Source organism: Melospiza melodia, chromosome 12 (genome assembly GCF_035770615.1).
Source record: "Melospiza melodia melodia isolate bMelMel2 chromosome 12, bMelMel2.pri, whole genome shotgun sequence".
Lineage (NCBI taxonomy): Eukaryota > Metazoa > Chordata > Aves > Passeriformes > Passerellidae > Melospiza > Melospiza melodia.
Window position 1 is genome coordinate 20,662,022 of NC_086205.1, and position 13,771 is coordinate 20,675,792.

The following is a 13,771-nucleotide window of genomic DNA, read 5'->3' on the forward strand; positions in this document are numbered from 1 at the left end:
TAAGGTACAAAACAGAGGCAGCCATGAGTCTGGATTTACTGATCATTTTAAAGATCTTTGTGATAACATGCCTTTTTGAAGCCTTGAATTTACTTGTCCCACCAACAGTAATGGTTAACAAGTAATGTGCTTGTTGTTAACTGCTGCAATATTCACCTTAAAAGTAAAATTAAACTTCTCCTGAGTGACCTGTGAAAGAAAGTGTCTTTGCTAACACTGCTCTCAATGGTCACAGAGTTAGAATGCAAAACACACACAGGTTCTTGCCACCATTTTATTTTTGAACACATTTACACTGTGGATGCTGCATCCTTTAATCCTATGAAGTAACAGATACAATATCTTGTATCTTCTCCTCTTCTAAACTCTTACCATTTGCCTGTTAGGTTTCAATATCTGACGACATGCACAGCATGAAAAAGGGGGGAGAAAAAAGAACTAAAAGATCAAGTTGTTGCACAATGTGTTGAGGTAAGCCTAAAGCACCAGCATTAACAAAGTATTTACAGTCTCTTCTATTCTGCTGTGCTCTGAACTGAGAACTTGGAATGGAAACCTGAGGCCTTGCACTAACACTACCCTGTACCACACATCTGTACAGGAGATCACTTCTTGAGGACTTAAGAAAGCACTTGAGCAGCACACAAAATCCTCTTGCCCTTAATTTTGGCCTTTCCAGGCACACATTAAATTTGCAAGAAACTATGAAATGCAGATATTTCACTGCAACACAGTTCTACCAGTTCTAATCAACATCTTTTAGCAAACACAGAGTAAGTAAAACCCAGAAAAATCTTAGAATTCATTTGAAGTCATATCACATAAGAAGCTAAAGGGCAGCTGCCAATTCCCCAAACCAAACAGTTGTTACTAAATACAATGGGAGAAGTCTCTTCCTGCCCCGTGGATATTTACTAAGCAATTCTGAAGTAAGGTGCTTTGACAACTGAAGATGGATGCACCACACACACTGATTCATAGTCTAAAATTACCTCATTACAAGAGTCCTGAAGGACCTTTACCAGCTCAAAAGAATTTCAAATCCCACAGCTTGTAACAAATGACAAGAGAGGACACACTCATGCCTCAGCTGGGAAGAGACATTTTAGTCTAAAGCACAATTATTTTAATATTCTTATCAATCATCTGATGATGGAATGGCTGCTCCAGGTGGCTGCACTGCTCTCCCTTCACTGCTCCTCCCTCTGCCTGCAGCCCCTCAGGACCATTCTGTTCCCTGCCTGAACATCACTGCATTTCTGACTAAACTTCCTGAGCTCACACCCACTCCCTGGCACCAGGTGACACTGGGAATTCAGCAGGATGCTGCTTTTCTCCCTTGTGCCCTAACTTGCATCTCTGCCAAGCATTATGAGAATTGGCAAGTTCTTCATGCCAGTATTAAGTATGGCATAATGAGAAGGAAATGTATTTTTCCATTACTACCCATGTTTAACAAGGGAAAAATCAGTATCTAATTGTTTTAAATTGAGTTAAGTAAGTCAGAACCAAGGGAAATAAGGAAACAGACTTTTAATGGTTTTGTTCAAGCTTTAGAGTTTTTTGTAAATGATACTTCCTGTGAATTTTAACATCTTTAAAATAAAAAGTGTCAAATTAGTGTATGATGATTTCATTATGTATGGCCTTAAAAACACTTATTGAATAAACAGCATAATTTAAAGTAGCTTGCACTAAATTTAGAAAAATTCAGAGTAAATAAAATAACATTTTCAGGAGAAGCTTTAAGACTTTTGTCAACTTTCAGCCTAACTTTATAACAGTTACTGAAGAGAAGCCATTGCTTCTCTTGCTTGACATTGCAATTAAGTTCAATTCAAAATGAGTTTTGAATGAATAAATATAAATTCTAATTTGCTGACATTATGAAATAGGATTTTGACAAAACAGTTTATGAAATACAACAAAGTTTAAGACAACCACGATACATCTATTATTATGAAAGATATGTTCTTCAGGGACATATGCTTTCTGACAACACCTTACAGTTTCCATGCTAAGAAATGTTACTTTTGAGAGCACACACAAATACTGACAAAGAATCTTTGATAACTGTAATTCATAAAAACAAAATTTTTTGGACACAGGAGGATTTTTCAAAAAAGCACTAAGAAATACCAACAAAAACACAGTGGTAGAATAACACTTATGATATTGTACCTGGCCATTTCCCAGCAGAGAAGTGTCTTCTCCCATTAGAAGATACGAGCCATAAAAGAAAACAAATGCATGAAAGAAGCCCAAGATGGTCCAGTAAAGAAATGGTTTAAACCCCAGATGGGCATTTTTACTGATGTCTCTGCAGAAATAAAACAGATTTGGATTTCATACTGTCCATAACCATCAGCTATCCACACTGCATGACTGTTACTGCTTTGAATAAATATAACTTTCAACCGTACCAAGACACATTAAACAAATGCTGACATATGAAAAAAATACATAAATCATGGGAAAAAAAAAAACCTCTGAGCTCTCAAGATTTGGCTCTGCTTTAAGGGGAGGTCACCAACGGCCAGGGTCTCTAATGGTCAAATTCAGAATAGCATAAACTAGAATTCTTGTCCCTGGAGGTGGAACTGAAAGAGGAAGAAAAAGCCAGATCTCCTGATACTTACCCCTTGCTCTGCTCAAAAGACCTTTACAAAAAGAGAAACATCTGAGAGGAGACATCTCTTTTTTACAAAACTATCTATTTTTTACTCCAAAAAGTATGCAGTGCAACATGCTACCACTGGGAGGACATCTAATTCTGCAGGAAATCACTCCTCCTCTTAGTAAAGGACTTTTTGTGGTGATTCCCCCTAATCATGGTGTCCTAGTTTTTCATTCTCCTTGTCTAAGTGATTTTCATCTCCTACATGTAATGGAGGAGAACGCTGCCAATCATGTAAGCTGACCAAGTGCTCAGTGCTCTTCACTCGTAACATGGTTGACATAAAAAGACACATCTCTTAAAATATTCCTTTAATTAACTTTTAGGATGAGAACTACGTAGCTTCAATTCTTCCTCATCAAGATAGTTACTAAAAATGCCTAAATTACAGATAATTATTGTAGCAAGTTCAGAGCTGTGCAGATGCCACTGCTGCTGCAGAGGATGTGTCCCTGTGGGAACAGATGCAGGACATACATACCTGTAGAGCACAGGTTTACTCTGCAATACATGCGGGTGCACATGCTGCTCAAAAAGACTGTAGATGAGGACAGGCAGGGAAGTGAAACAAATATTGTACAAAGTCAGGTATACACTGTCATAGAGCGTCTGCAAAGGAAAGCAAAAAGCATTTTATGCCTTGGAATTGATAAAGATTTATTAGCACACTTATAGCAGCATTGATTGATCGGTTACATTAATTTGCTAGTTAGGAAAACAGCTGCACTCACATAACAATCTAATAACATCAGCTATCAATTACAGAAAATGAAGCTGGGTATTTGCTAAGTGTAATATCTCTACTGCTCCTTGTGTCACCCTCCTATTTTCTTGATTATGGATCTCAAGTGCTTCACAGACAAGGCGATAGGCATTCCATACTTACTTGTTGTGAAAACAAACAGAAGAACTGATATAAAAATTGTGGTGTAATAAAGCACACATTCTGAAATAAACAGAAATTAAGGAAATAGTTAATCCTTAGTACATGCCTCACGGCCCTAAAAGAAATTGCTAACTCTTAGAAGCTGCTAAAAATACACAGGGAGAACACAAAGCCTTTCAGCATTTTACTTAGCAAAGTAAAGCAAGTTGCTTTTCTTGAGAGAATATTTTGTTTATCCTTTGGGACAATGAATCTGAAAAGTATGAGCTTAACTGTATGTGCTTGATGAGCACATCTCACTACAGGAGTCTAAGTAGTAATTAAGTAGAAGAAATCCCTTCATTTTCCCCTTCAGCTTATTTTTAAGAATTTCTTTGCAGAATAGTTTCCACATTTTATTCAATAAAGCTGTGACGTGCTCATGTGAATCTGTTGCACAGAAGCAAACAAAGAAGAAACCAAAATATAACACCATGCTATTGCCATTAAATGAAGGAAATCAACTTCAAAAGGGACTTGGGAGCCAAAGCTGAAATCCCAGATAAAATTCAATAAAGATAGTGAGTTTTGACTTGTTTGAAAACTGATGAGCAAGTGAAAAAAACCAAAAGCACCCCAACCAACCAAACAAAATCCCTACCTTAAGAAAACAAACACATTTGCCTCTCGGCCAAGATAAACTCACTGCAGTATTTAAAGCCTCTTTCTAGGTGGAAAGACTAAACAATTTCACAGTTAAACTAATGCATTTTGTTGTAAAAGATAAAATAAAAAAGCTCAGAAGACATGTTTAAACAGAGATATTTAACCTGATCCTAACAAAAGTCTCAGATCTGAAATAAAAAAACTCACCTTATAAAAAAAGTACTGTACAAGGGTCGCTATTCTAATATAGTAAAAGTGCCCATGAACAAAAAGCAACTTGGAGAGGAATTTAAATCGTGCTATTGCATAGTCACTGTTTCTTACAGCTTGCCTTCCTTCCTTGCCCATGATTCCTGTAATGTTTGGAAAACAAAACACAAAACAGGTCAAGTGTAACAAAAACTGAAGTTTAAAAAACCCAACACCATACATCTCAAGCTACAGTTCTGTTTTCCTTCACTTCAACACCGTAAGGACTTCAGCAGCGTTGCAAAGGAAGATATTCCTCACACTTAAAACTAAAGGAAGCTGCTCATCTGATGCAGATTCAAATAAAGAAGCCCCAGGTGGTGGAGACAGAAGGAAGTTACCTATGCCAACATGTGCCTCCTGGATCATGCTCACATCATTAGCACCATCCCCGATCGCCAACGTTATGGGCTTCTCCGGAGAGGTTTTTAACAGTCGAACCACCTGGAAAAAGAAAATGAAACACTTTCAGATCAGACAGTCTACCTACAAACCATGTCATCAATTCCCAAGTATCTCAGTTAATTGCCTATCTGTAGATATAATTAATATGTTTTATGAACATGCATGTTTGGGTAAAAAATATCTTCAGCATATCACATGCATACATTAATTCCTTCTTTAGAAAAGCTGCCTGTTTTGGAGCACAAGCCTGATTTAAATATTATATCTGCCTTGAGCCTATTTTCCTGTTCTTATTTCAATGTTCTGTTACAACTCTTAGTTTGGTGCTTTATCACACAAACCAAGTCAAGTAAAATTGAGAACTGAAAATTCACTTACAGACAAATACAGATTTAATGCCCTTTAATAAACCCAGATTCTTCATATTTATAATTAATGGAACTCATCCAGGTGAAAGAAGAATTTGAAAAAGCAAATGTATTAGCTAAAATATCAATATGCCATTATTAAGGAAAATAGTTTCTTTCTAAAGCAACTTCATTATCATCAAGAGGTATCCTCAACTGACAAAGAAACAGAAGATATGACAGAATGAGGGAAAAACCTGTTGACATGCAAGGCCCTAAAATACTCAGAAGAGAAGCAGTGATAACAGATCTTCAATGTAAGCGTCAATAATATTCTAAATACAAAGGAGTTAGTTAGATGAAGCTTTTGGTTAAGGAGAATTAGTGATTCATTAACCTCCCACAGAGCCCTAGCTTAAGGTAGAAGCTTCACTAATTCAGTTGTAAGTGGGCTGCAGGTAAGACACGAATGCAGATCAAGAGGTTTTCCAAAATCAAGAAATAAATATGTATGAAAAAACATTTTCCCCCTCAAGTTACAGAAACTCCAAAGTGGAAATATCAATGGAGCAACTGCATGAAGTTAAGTAGACACAAAAAACTGTATTGGAGTAATAGAGTTGTGGCTGGCAGTGTCAGGGCACTGATTCACAGCAGTGGGAATTCACTTCACACAAAGAACACAACAGTGATTAAACAAAGTCCACAGCTCAGACAAATCCACCTGATTGTGGGAATACATTCCCTAATTGCAGGTATTAATACTCAAGTTTAAAGGTTCCCCATTCCTAAAGGGTAATTATTTCAAACACATTTAGTATTAGATCCCAGGAAGCAGCCTTAGAGAGGTAACAAGGCTGCAGCACATCACCCAGATCAGTCCTCTTGAGATCCCCAAGGCCTGGGTAATTTGGACAGAAAAACATCTATGTGAAAAGGTCAAGACAAAGCCTTTAGCAAATTTTAACAGCAGCAGTCAGCAGCAGCTCCAAATGACTGAAATGATGATGTTTAAACAAGGCTTTGAGTCATAAAACATATCAAAATTAGTAGTGAGACCACTAACCAAACATTAACATGCATTATAATTAAAGATGCAGGAAATATTAAGCCGAGTTCCAGCTTAATCTTGGAATAAACCTACTGCAAAAAATAATGTGCAAGACTAGACTAAACTGCCCTGCACTTCCTTCCCTATCCCTCAAGTTGTATGGCATTTGTCTTGGTGATTTATATACTCCAATATTTGAAATTAAAAATTCACTGCAATTAAAATTACATTTTGCTGTACTTCATGACTCAAGACAGGAAATAATCTCCATTATCTGCTGGTGAGGAGAAGAATTAAGAAAAGCAGTACAAAACATTATAAATCAAGCTAAATGACAAAATAAGAACAAGGACATGACAGTGACAAATAACTGCACCTTCAAGAGACAGGATGGCAAAAATTTCAGCCAAAAGAATGTACAGAGCTGACACATCCAACAGATTGGTTTATTCAGTGTAGCAACACTATCTTTCAACATTTCACTGAAACTAATACTATACCAGGTGAACAGTTCTATACTGAAGTGATTCTAAAGACTGCATGAGAACTCTGGAAGGAAGAGTGACCTCCAAACAGGTCACTCCTATTACAGCAGAACAGCCTGCCTGTTGAACACCTAATACCTCACAGAAGGGTTTCCTAGTGCTTTAGGGTAAAGAGATGTCTTTTCATTAAGAGAAATTTTCAAAAGGAAAAAAAAATATTATAGTCCTCCAAAGCTTAGCATTCTGGAGTTAAAAAAAAATAAATCACAAAATCTGATTTTGAATCTTATCCAACACATATTTGAGTAAAATTCAGTATATGTGAACGAAAAATGATATTAAAAGAGAGCATTAAGGCAAACCTTTCCTGGAGACTAGGCCTTGTCTTCCTTTCTACTTCTTCCTCAAACTTGGGGTATTTTTAAAGTATTTAGAGAAGCACAGTATTCTCCTTACAGGTTCACGAATTTTCAATTTAGTTTTTTTGGTTTGGAGAAGTGGTGGAGCAGCTAAGGCAAACCCATGTAGGAGACTGGGAGAACTGCTGCCTTACTGAACACTCAAGAGGCAGAATAAAGATGAGCTTGGTGGCAGTATTTTGATTTCTCCATCTACTTGCAAATTTTCAAACACAAATGTAGAAACTTCTGAGCAATCTACTCTAGATCTGAATTTAACAATGATTCAGAGGTCACAAAAAGGGTCAGACAAACAAACAAAGCAGTGTCAGACACCTGCCTTCTCAAAGCATGACAAAAATAATTCAAAGGCAATCCTGACCATATTCTCACTTACCTTTGCTTTCTGAAGGGGTGCCATGCGACAGCACAACACTGCAGAACAGTTTTTGCAAACTTCCATGAACAGTTTTTCATGTTCCCTGAGTGCAAGAGAGAGGCTGGTCCCATCCACAACCAGTCCATGCTGGATAACATGATCTTCCTTTATTCTATTTGGGGACAAAAATGTTAAATGTTACAGTGTTAACAGTAAAATCCCAATTTTGCTATAAACTATGTTGTTGGCCAGACAATAAGCAAAGGAGTTAATCTGTCAGACAGACTACTTTTTCCAGTCTGTAATGATATTAATATATAATTTTTTTAAAGACAATTTTTCTGTTTGGCACATGCATCAAAGAGACTGCCATAAAATTTAAGAATGAAAGCAACCCAAGCTGAGATCATCACTGAGATAGTGACTTCTCAGGTATTTTACCTCTTGGCTAGCTGCCTCAGCTGTTCTGCACAGGTGCTGTCTGACTTGTGCTGCACAAGCTCAAGGATGTTCATGGTTCTGTGAAAGTGTCCACAGGATAAACTGACACTAACAGCTGTTTCGTGCTTGTCTCCAGTGAGCACCCACACTTTGATACCAGCCAGCCTGAGGGCTTCTATAGTTTCTTGGACTTTCTCCTGCAGTCTAGAAACAAGAAAAATCTTAAATAACCAACTGAACACTTTACAAACAAAATAGCTCATACTGTAACTCCATGCTACCACTGTAATCCCACTGTCATGGTGAGTTAAGTCTGCCTTTCCAATGTTACATGTATTTTCAGAGAATCATAGTCTGGAGAATGATATTCTGTTACCAGCAACAAAACAAAGGCTTTGATGAAACAAAAACTAAGCTTCAATCCTTCTAAGGGATCAAAAAATTGTACTAAGCACGTCTTGATTTAAACTAGGCACTGCCACTGCATTTCAGAAGCTTTAAAACAGTCCACAATAATTCCTGGCTACTGTGGTGCATGAAAAGCTTCTCAAGCCCCATGTGCTCACTTCAGTGTACAACACACCGTGTGACATACAGAGCACAAGCAGAATGCTTTGCAAAGGAACTATATGTAGAAGCTTTCCTAACAAATTTGCTATTACACTAAATATTTGCTGCAATTATTCCATTTCACATACATGACATCTCTCCTGATGAAACACACTGTACGTCACCATTATTAAGACAGAATCAGTTGGTACAAGTTTTGTTTTGAATCTGCCTCAGTCCAAAGGTAAATATACTAAAGAAGAATAGCACAGAACTTTTGGTCACAGTGTGAGTGTTTTTCACACTTCATATTTCAAGTATAAATCCTAAACTCGCTGGGTTTGAGTGCAGATAGCAATAACTCCACGGCATACTTGTCTTCTACTCCTGTAGCCCCAAGCAACTCCAGATCCCTTTCTATGAAGTTGAACACATCTGCTAATTTCTCTTCCCGCTGCTGTAAGGCAGTCCTGGCCTCATGAAGGCGTTTGCCAATTTCTTGGTACTCCTCAGGTGTGAATCTTCTGTAGGCCACACACAAAGTTCTTAGGCCTTTCTGCAAGAAAATAAAAGACTACATTCAGAGTAGACAAGTTTCTGATCTAACAAGAAGGTGTCACCAGCAATTTTTTCACTTCAAGTCACAATTTATCCTGCACGAATTTTCTTCTGTTCAGCTGAGGCTGGGAGTTGGGCAAGCCTACACCCTTACCAAAGCAAATTCATCCACATGTATCCTTGTTTTATCTATTTCTCCACTCTTGCTGCGAGGAAGAATGGAAGATTCTGCTCCCTTTGTGAATAAAAGCTTCTCCCCTAGAAAGTCAAATAGAACTGAAATTAAAAATAATGTTGTTTAAGAAGTTCTCAAGTGCTGCTTGTGCAATTTCTGATCACGTACCTGAGGGACTCTCTACAATGACACTCATTCGTCTGCGATTTGGATCAAACTCCAAAACATGAAGCAATTTATACCTGCATTTTGTATTTTAAAAGAGGGAACAGGAAGAAAACATTTTTAGAAATAAACTTCCAAAGACAATTACTTATAAATAGACTCTTACACCACAGACCTTTCCTCAAAGTGTTATTTTTGTATACAACTCTGAAAGCAATGCTATCACTGCTGAACAAAAATCATTGTTCATTGCTTTTTATGTATTTATATATGCTTAATTCCATTATGTAAGAATAAAAGGTTCTTCTACCAACAGGAATAGCTTTCTGGGTACTAACTTCACATTTGGCCATTACAAGCAGCTCCTATCTATTTCTTCATCCTTGTGTCATTATTTCAAGTATAACTTTGAAAACTACATTTTGTTTCTGACAAATCTGTAAAAAATCTAGACTGTTAAAAAAGTGTGTGTGCCCTGGTAAGTGGATTAATTTTTGTTATATTACCACTAGCTTAGCAAATTAATTTTAGACATTTAAATTCAAAATACTGCCAACTAGCTGACACAGATCAAATGAGTAAAAGGAGTTATGGAATACTGCACATATATTAATAATTTGTACTCATTTTAGGAAAGTTTAAAATATCTGATTAGATTATGCACAGACGAGACTGATTCTGGGAATTTCGAGAGCTGAAACAAGACTTGAATAAGCAATTCAGTTTTCCAACTCTGCTACAGTCCCAACCTTTGAGGAACGGGCAAAGATACAAACTGTTACAACACACACCTACACAGAGTAACTCACACAAAATTCTTGCATCTCAGCTACAATTGGTAAGGAATAAGATGCAAGCTGTCTTGAAGACATCAAGGGAAAAGCATTAAACAGAGCACGCTGTGGAAAGGCAAGGTTTGCTTATGAACAAAGAGGATTAAGAGGAGAACATTACATTAATCTTCACTACTGTTCTAGCCTTCAAAATAATCAAGGAAAAAAAAACAAATACCTCTCTGGTTTTCCAAGACTTTTTACTTCCATACTGTCTCCACTAATTCCAGTAAATACTACTCCAACCCTAAAAGTAAAGAAAATATACACTTAATTATGTCTTTAGACAAAATGCCTATTAATGGAGGGAGGGGAAGATGGCAGGGAAGAAAAGGACAGACTCTTACACCCCATTACTGTACCCTGCTTCTAGGAAAAACTAAGAATGCCCATTTCTGCAGTATTTTATTCACATTATACCCTGACCACTGTAATTTCTCAAGTATTTTCATAAGTATTTCAAAACATCACTTTATAATACACCTAGGGGGTTGAAGATTATACATTTGAATGTTTTCCCAGTAAGGTGACAGTGCCATGCCCTGCTCTTCACCATTCTAAGGTTGCCTTGCAGGCAATTGCTGTGTCAGACAGCCCTGGCAGTGCTGCTCACCGGCTCGCAGCTTCCACCAAAGCCTTCTCATCTGGGGAAGAAGCATAATATTCCAGGGGGGATGTTATTCCATTGGCATGCCAGGGACCATCAGCACCATCTGTCTGATCTGCATTGATCTGCACTGTATGGCACAGACAAACTGCTTTCAAGAAGAGCTCTTCCTCTTTCACCTAGAAGAAAGAAAAAACTTGATTTGTAACATTTGTAACATTTACATATCAACCCAGTTTTGAACACATTTAAGGGAGAAGTGGTTTTACTTACAAATCTGCCAAGCATTTCATGTTAAATAATCACATCTCAACATGTTTAATAAATATTTTTTGTTCAGTGATACTTGAAAGCTTCAAACTATTCAGAAATTCTGATTTATGTTTGGGTTGGGTTTTTTTTTAATGCTAATGGTACAAGAATATATCTCTGAAATAAAACACTTTCAAACTAGAATGACTAATGGTGGGAAAACCAAAGGGCCTTACCAAACCATGCCTATTTCCATCTGGAGAATCTTCAGAAAATCCCTCTGGAGTTAGTTTACCATTGACCTCTTGGTACTTTATGCCATTAATAGAGCACTCCCGAAACTGCATCTCATTTTCAGTTAATGTGCCGGTTTTGTCTGTAAACACATACTCTACCTTTTGTGAAATAAAACAAAAAAAAAAACCTTTGGAATTGCGTGTACTTGTTAAAAGAAAAAAGATACAATCATCACTCACACTTTCTTTTACACACATTTTTTTAACCATATAAGAATTTTAACTTCTGCTATCACATCTTTATACCTTATTTTAAAATTAATCAGAAATCATATCACAAGAAATAAAAATCCCACAGTAACAAAATTTAATATTAAAAACTAAGTAGAAAATAGATGAAAAAAACCCAACAGACAACATATTTTTTACCTGCCCCAATTCTTCATTGAGGTCTGAAGTATTTACTTGTGCTCTCTGGTTTGTTTCTTCATGATAGAGGTCAAGATCCCAGCCAATAAAAAAAGACCCAAGAAATTTCTGCATCTCAACAGTCACATAGAGTGAAATGGGTATGATAAAATTGTAAAGTACCAGAAAAGCAAGAAAATCTGAAATAAATCTCAGGATCTACAAGAGAAAAAAAGAAAAAGTGAAGATTACCACAGTGATCAGGTGAAACCTGATGACATATTATGCTTCAATATGCATGAAAAATGACAAACTGGGAGAGCCAGAGAAGCCCAAGTCCCCCACAAACACGAGAGAGACAACACTCCAGTGACAACACAGGCATTTGCAGGTTGCCCCAGTAACACACCTCCACACTGATGCAAAAAGTCTGCCTTAAGCTCTGACTGCAGGTTTCAATTCACAAGTTCATTAATTTTTGTCTCTCTGTTGAATCTGTCAGGAGGGCTGCCAATTAATATTAACTGTCATGGTGATTCTGTTTTCCATCTCTGAATGAGTTTGGTCTGAGAAATCATATGTATTCCCCATTCCATCAAACAGCATCATTCATGGAAGCTTTTCTAAGGAATCCTAAACTGTGAAACCAAACAAGTGATTTTCCAGACTGTCAGAGGAATCTGGAAGCACTCTGTTGTTTCAGGACAGCAAAGTGTCAAGAGGGTTCCTGTCTGCTGGTATTCCCAAGTGATTTGGGTGATCCAGATCACACAAAAAGAAAGGGACCACGTGCATTTCTTTTATGCCTCTTCAAATCATTGTGTTCCACACACACATTTCAGGCAAACACCAATGTGACAGGAGAGAAACTTCTTTTTACTAGGTATGATAATTTTAACAAACCCTGAAATGCAACACTAGAGTCTCTTTTTCATCTGCACAACAAGCTCAGTATCTACACTGTACCTTGGAAAGACTCTTACCAACACTTGAATATTGAGTAAGGGAGACTAGAGATGACAAAAACCAGGCCACCTCTTTTAACTCCACCAGATATTGGTGCAGGAGAACATTTTAAATAAAGGAAGCATAAAAGTAGTCAACAATTTGCAAAGTTAAATAATGTCTATTCTTCCTCTTTAGGGAGCATTGCTGTAAGTATTTAATAAATAATTAAAATAGCTGACAAAAACTCAGCAAGTTCTGTGCCTAAAGAGATCTTCCAAACTAAACCAGAAAAGACAGACAGAAAGTGAGAGCAGTAATTCATCTAAGAGAGGTAGTGACAACTACTTAAGTTAGAGAGCTTCTTCAAGCAATGGCAATGAAAAAACCATCTGCATACACAGGAGGAGATGGACAGGGAAAGAACTCTGAGTAAGGATGTCAGCATGCTGAGAAATGAAAAGCAGATTGTAGAAGTCAACATGGGAGACAGAAAAACAAAGACATGACAGAAGGAGAATGACGCTGCAGAAACACACATGGCTCTCTACACTCCTGATGGCAAAGGAATGGAAAGATTGAGGGAATACTTATCCCTGCCCTATTCAGAACTGAAAGGCTCCACAGGCTAGACTAACTTGCATAGCAATTATTTCAGATTAAGCTCCTGAACTGCTTTGGACAAAGGCAGACTCATACAGAAATCAAAAATTAAAGAGAACACAGAAAAATACAGACTAATTGAAAAAAGAGATACTTTTCAGAGCCACAGATTTCAGGGACACTTTAAAGTATCCCTTCAATCTCTAAAGAGAACCGAGCAGGCAAGCAGGAGCTTGAGCAAAATTACAGCCATACAAAATTGCCCAAATCATCTCAACATCACAGAATGTACAAAATTCCCGAACTGTGAAATCACTGCAATAGAACATACACAAGAACAGCCATCCTTGTCCTCTTTTCCTTTATGGAATGACAAAAGACATCCTAAAGAACAATAATTAGAACATGGACCATCAGAAATATGTTCTAACAGCCTTTTCAAAAGCTTTCAAAAAGTCTGGTCTTTTCATAAAGGAA

General features: G+C 37.2%; 1 protein-coding gene across 7 annotated transcripts in view; it reads right to left on the bottom strand.

Moving 5' to 3' along the window:
* Positions 1-13,771, bottom strand: part of ATP11B (ATPase phospholipid transporting 11B (putative)) — a 66,040-nt gene that overhangs the window by 22,589 nt on the left and 29,680 nt on the right. For all 7 annotated transcript variants that reach the window (XR_010029198.1, XM_063167232.1, XM_063167230.1 and 4 more), the window contains exons 12-25: positions 11,768-11,965; positions 11,339-11,497; positions 10,857-11,029; positions 10,422-10,490; positions 9,414-9,487; positions 9,225-9,328; positions 8,887-9,068; positions 7,964-8,167; positions 7,541-7,694; positions 4,799-4,901; positions 4,416-4,561; positions 3,564-3,623; positions 3,159-3,286; positions 2,182-2,320 (exon numbers count right to left, since the gene is read on the bottom strand). Coding sequence is in view for 6 of the 7 variants with exons in the window: in XM_063167232.1 (XP_063023302.1) it covers positions 2,182-2,320; positions 3,159-3,286; positions 3,564-3,623; positions 4,416-4,561; positions 4,799-4,901; positions 7,541-7,694; positions 7,964-8,167; positions 8,887-9,068; positions 9,225-9,328; positions 9,414-9,487; positions 10,422-10,490; positions 10,857-11,029; positions 11,339-11,497; positions 11,768-11,965 (1,893 nt within the window). In the remaining variant the exon portion in view is untranslated. The remainder of the gene's footprint in view (positions 1-2,181; positions 2,321-3,158; positions 3,287-3,563; positions 3,624-4,415; positions 4,562-4,798; positions 4,902-7,540; positions 7,695-7,963; positions 8,168-8,886; positions 9,069-9,224; positions 9,329-9,413; positions 9,488-10,421; positions 10,491-10,856; positions 11,030-11,338; positions 11,498-11,767; positions 11,966-13,771) is intronic.